General features: G+C 36.7%; 1 protein-coding gene across 1 annotated transcript in view; it reads right to left on the bottom strand.

Annotated features, from left to right (window-relative positions):
- Positions 1 to 4,260, bottom strand: part of PDXDC1 (pyridoxal dependent decarboxylase domain containing 1) — a 76,939-nt gene extending 72,679 nt beyond the window's left edge. The window contains exons 1-2 of the mRNA XM_007956474.2: positions 4,199 to 4,260; positions 3,621 to 3,686 (exon numbers count right to left, since the gene is read on the bottom strand). Of these exons, the coding sequence (XP_007954665.1) occupies positions 3,621 to 3,686; positions 4,199 to 4,248 (116 nt within the window). The 5' untranslated portion in view covers positions 4,249 to 4,260. The remainder of the gene's footprint in view (positions 1 to 3,620; positions 3,687 to 4,198) is intronic.
- Between the last annotated feature and the right edge of the window lie 1,656 nt (positions 4,261 to 5,916).

Genomic DNA, 5,916 nt, shown 5'->3' with positions numbered 1-5,916 from the left:
ATGTATTATCTAAAATAAATGACTCTTTGAAAAGAAAAAAAAAAATGAACATAATTTTAATCCCATATGTAACTCTTAATGAGATGTGGATTATCTGAACAACTTGTGAGAATGTAATTACTATTGGAATCAAGAATACATATACATTCAAAGAGAAGTTACAATAACTCTCCATTACCGGGAACTCTGGGGCTCCTCATCTTCATCTCCATGCATTAGATTCTGAACTAACTGGAGGATGTTCACCATGTCTTGTCCACTGCAAAATAAAGAGCTGATGGATTGGTGGAAACAGCACACATATCCTACCACTCTCACTATTTCATCCAAACTAGCTTTGATTAAGTTTTTAATTTTTTTTAATTGAGTAACTGCAAGAAAAAGAATGTATTTTGAAATATGGTATGTACCTTTTAAAAACAATTCTGAAATTATGAACTGAATTCTGAATATAACTTCACTTGTGATTAATTAAATCTTCTAGCTAAATCCAAGTCTGATCTTTAAAAATCTCACTGGCATTTCTTTAACAATATTTCTATACCTATTCATCTGAGGACAAGACAGAAAACATTTAATAAGCATCTTATAAGGAATAAAATCCCTTATAAGATTCTGGAAGGCCACAGAGGCAACAAGAATACCCCATTATTAACAATAGCTAAAAAGTAGAAATAACCCAAGTGTCCATCAATGGGTAAATGGATAAATAAAATGTGGTGTATACATACAATGTGGTATATTCATACATAAAAAGGAATGAAGTTCTCATACATATGGCTAAACCTTGAAAACATCATGCTGAGTAAAATAAGTCAGAAACAAAAGGGCATATATTATATGATCCCATTTATACAGAATAACTAGAATAGGCAAATTCATAGAGATGATGTAGATCAGAGACTACCAAGAATTAGGGAAAGGGGAAATGAGGAGTTATTGGTTAATAAGTATAGAGAATATAAAGCAATGAAAAAGTTTTGAAACTAGAGTGGTGATGGTTGCACAACATTATGAATGTAATTAATGCCACTGAATTGTATACTTAAAATGGTTAAAAGGCAAATTTTATGTTATTTATATTTTCCACATTAAAGAAAAAAAGAACACTACTATGGAGACCTAAGAACAGTTGATGCTTTTGAGTTGTGGTGTTAGAGAAGAACACTGAAAGTACCATGGACTGCCAGAAGAACTAACAAATCTGTTTTGAGAAAAGTGCAGCCGGAATGCCGGAATCCAGCAAGAATGGCTGGCCTTCTTCTCACCTACTTTGGTCATGCTGTCAGAAAGGATTAGTGCCTGGAGAAGGGTATCATGCTTGGTAAAGTGGTCAGTCGGCAAAAAAGGGGAAGGCCCTCAATGAGATGGACTGACACAGTGGCTGCAATGATGGGCTTGGATATAGCAAGGATTGTGAGGCTGGTGCAGGACCAGGCAGTAATTCATTCTGTTGTACACAGATAGGGTCATTATGAGTCAGAGCTGACTTGACGGCACCTAACAACAACAACAATGCTATTGGTTTATCTAGCTTTTCTCCATGTAGAGTCTCATCTCTTTGGATTAACATCGTTAAACACGTAATGCAAGCATCATTTATCACCATCTTTCCACTATGCAAGTGGCAAACTTAAGACCTGCTTAGAGTGTAGAGATTTATATCCAATTTATGTTTATAAATGCTCATAATACAAGGTGAAAACTTATGAGCAAAATATGAATAGCTAAAGTAGTAAGCAATGGCAAGACATCCTGTAACACATGCAATATAAACATCCCTCCATGGAGACCATTAATTTAAAAGTTCTCCCTTTTAAAAAAGCAGCAGTATCCAAACAATCTCTAAATACCCATTTTCTCCCCAAGATCCTGGCCTACAACCTGAGAGGGACTCAGGTTCTTGGGGCACTATGCAGAGATTAGAACAAGCTGGAGGGCCCTTGCCAGGTAACCTTGACCAAGCTGGTTAAAGTTCTACATAATTATTATTGAGAATGTAGTCAGTGTATGTAAACCACTTAACACCATGCCTGGCAGTAAGAGTTATTAGTATTATTAAGTGTGAGCACTCCTGGCTAGTAGCTTTAATGTACAGCCATTCTTAGAATTTCTGATGATCTTAGTAGTATCTTTCTAGAGAGAGAATAAACCTCAAGCCTTTTTATTCCTTTCAGCAGTAGGCCTGGGATGAGAAGACTTAAAGGATTTGGTTCCTGTTGTGAGTTGCAGGAAGCACTTCACACCTAAACTTGTTGCTATCAAATCAATTCCAACTCATGTGGTTTCAAATCAATACCATTCATATTGCAGTATTTTAAAATACTAATAATAACTAGGTGTTTTGGTTCTTTACTGCTGCTATAACAGACATACCACAATGTATGGCTTTAACAGGGATTTATTCTCTTACAGTTTAGGAGGCAAGAAGACTGAGTTCAAAGTGCCAGCTCTAGGAGCCCCTTGACCTTGGGCTTCAGCTCTGCCTCTGGTTCCAAGCCAACTAGAGCTGAAGGCTTTTTCTGACTCATGCACTGGTGGCTGCTGAGGCTGAAAAACCCAAGATCAGCAACTAATATGGCACAGTCCCAAGATTAGCAAGCAACAGGGTAGGCTACTAGCTCAAGTCCAGAAATAGTCCCAAGATTACCAGGCAACATGGCAGCCCACTGACGGCTTGACCAAATGCAGGATCCACATGTACCAAGAAGCTAGAGACCTTTCTCAAAGCCTCTCCTTATATACTGGAAGCAGGGCACAGTCCAAAGGCAACAAATTAGCTGCTCACAGCAGACTCCACCATGGAGTTATTACACCACATTCAATCTCATCATGAGGAATTACTGCATCCAGCTGGCCAGCCACTTAAAACCACGGGCCCAACCAAGATGACACACAACCTTAATATCACACCAGGTGTGTTAGATTTGACATTTATTGTCATGCTGTGTGCTTTCCTCAATACTTTTCCTTTACAACCCTGTACATGTTTATATTCTGGTCAAAGGAGAATTTAAGGGAATTGTACCATTTACCCATGTGTAGTTTCCTGGTAATTAAAAAAAAATAATTAATTTCAGGGAAGCTGGGCTAAGTCTTTAATTACAGACTGACCACTAACATCTTGTGAAAATTTTTGTCAGACAGTTTTTTATTTTTCTGATCTCTTCCCTGCTAGCTCAAACTATAAAGACTTGACAGATTTTCTTTATTGCCAAAAATACATTACTCTGCCAATAAAACAATTAAAGTAGACATTTTTCTTTCATCTACAAAATGATAAATTTTATCAAATTGAAGTATCTCTCACAATAAAACTCTACGAAATAGATTATGGGTTTCAAAGGTTTACTAAGTATGATATTCCATTGATAACAAAAAATTCACGTATCACTTTTCAGTCATGAGGTTGCATTAAATTCCATTAGGGGAAGAAAGGAGACTGACTCAGCACCAACCAGCCAGTGGCATTTCAGTTTTTAAATGTTATACAGCACATAACTCGATTTAAATTTTCTTTGTGCTCATTAAAACTAAAACTATAAATTAATGATGGTAAAATCTTGGTTTAAAAAAGATTTACAATCAAACTAAAGATACTTATCTTCACTGTCACCTACCTGCCCTGGAGTGGCCCTGGAATATCCCCTGACAGGACCTTCTTTTCATTTTCCTCCTCTGCTCTCCTAATTTAAAGCAAACAAGAATTTGGTATGATAATAAAACAAGTAGGGCTTTTTTTTTTTTCATCTGAGCAACCATGTGAGAATGTTGCCTATAACATCTTAGTGACTGATCCAGGATTTAAAATACATTTATCACATCCTCCCAGCAGCCCCAGCAGTTGATATAGTCTGAATTTCAGAAAAAGAAAATAACATAAAAAATAATACTTCAAACATTTAATTAACTAATGTCCCACATGACCTAAAAACACAGTAACAAGTATTTATGGATTCGATATATTAAGTAAATGAAACTCTTAATAGATAAACTGAAATTATAAGTCCTTCCCCTCAGTTTCAAAATCCTTTAATTATAAAATACCTTCTGAGACAAATATCAATTTTAAAGTGGGCCAGAAGCAAAGTATGACATTCTGAAACCAGGAGGGGTCTCTTACAGAATAAAACCAGCACCTCCAGTGTCACAACAGGTTGAACACGCTTCACAGGGTCACTTCTGCTGGAGTGCTCACCTCTGACTGTCCTCTAGCATCTTCATTGCCTCCTTCAAGTTTTTTCCCATTTCAGCTAAGGTGGGGTCTACTATCTAGGAAACAAACCAAAAAATAAGTTAAATTTTAATAATATTCTATTATTTCTGCAATATAATTCATCCAGAAAAATTAAATGCAAGTCTGTTTTCTTCTGGATTTATTATAAAATACATACTTAACTAAAAAACTTCCAAGAGTACAAAAATACAATACAAAAGTAGAAGTCTTCCAGTCCCTCCCCAGAGGAAGTTACTTTTAAGTCTAACATGTATCTTTCCAAATTTTAACCTTACTTATATACACCTCTGGAACTTGCCTTTTAGTACAGGCATACCTCAGAGATAGTGTGGGTTTGGTTCCAGACCACTACAATAAAGTGCAATATCACAATAAAGCAAGTCTCATGACATTTTTGGTTTCCCAGTGCATATAATAAATATTTACACTATACTATAGTCTATTAAGTGTGCAACAGCATTATGAATAAATATGAAATACTGTGAAAATTACCAAAATATGACAAAGAGACACACAGCGAGCACATGTTGTTGGAGAAATGGCATCGAGAGACTTGCAAAGACAGACTTGCAACGCAGGGTTGCCACAAACTTTCAATTTGTAAAAAACACAGTATCTGGGAAGCACAATAAAATGAGGTATGTCTTACTTTTTAATGATATGGTTTCAGGTAAATATATACACTCATTCTTCTTAGCAGTTATATCTTATTCCATTCTATGGCTATAACATGGTTTAAGATTAATTGATCCTTAGGTTATTCCACTTCTTCATTATTAGAAGGTCCAGAAAAGCATGTAGAGTATGCTATTTGTTTTACCTGTTATAAACCACCAAATCTACTGTCATAGAATCGTATCTGACTCATAGTGACCCCTCCTTGGGTTTTCGAGGCACTATTACTACAGGAATAGATTGCCCAACCTTCCTTCTGAGGAGTGGCTGGTGGGTTTGAACCACCAGCCTTCTGGTCAGTAGTCAAATGCCATCGGCACTATGCTACCAGAGCTCCTTTACCTGTTATGTTTGTTGTTGTTATGTGCCATCGAGTCAGACCAGACTCATAGCGACCCCTCATTGGGTTTCCGAGGCAGTATCACTACAGAAGTAGATTGCCCCATATTCCTTCCGAGGAGTGGCTGGTGGGTTTGAACCACCAGCCATCTGGTTAGCAGTCAAGTGCCTTAGGCACTAAGCTACCTGAAAAATAGTGCCCTAAAATATATCCACATGCTAATCCCTCAAACTTGTGTATGTTATCTTATATGGTGTTATGGATCGAACTGTGTCCCTCAAAATATGTCTTGGAACCCTAACCCCTGTATCTGTGGATAAGATCCTGTTTGAAAATAGATTTTCTTTGTTACATTATTTAGATCATTCTTGAGTAAGGTTGAATTCTAAATCTAATTTGTGAGTCAGAGTAGATTAGACATAGAGAGATACACACACAAGAAAGACAGATGCCATGTACGGATCACCAAGGAATCAAGAATGCTCAGGGCCACTGACAAGGAAAAAATCAACATGGCTAAGACCCTGGTTTGGACTTTTTAGCCTCTGGAACCATGAGAAAATTAATTTCTTTACTTTAAAGCCACCCACTTATTTATGTTATGGCAACACTAGGAAGCTAAGACATATGGTAAAGGCTCTGCAGTTATGATTAAGTTAAAGAT

The sequence above is a fragment of the Orycteropus afer genome, unplaced genomic scaffold, assembly GCF_000298275.1.
Source record: "Orycteropus afer afer isolate SDZICR_OR568_19922 unplaced genomic scaffold, OryAfe1.0 scaffold00623, whole genome shotgun sequence".
Lineage (NCBI taxonomy): Eukaryota > Metazoa > Chordata > Mammalia > Tubulidentata > Orycteropodidae > Orycteropus > Orycteropus afer.
This window is presented reverse-complemented; position numbering and strand designations above follow the sequence as displayed.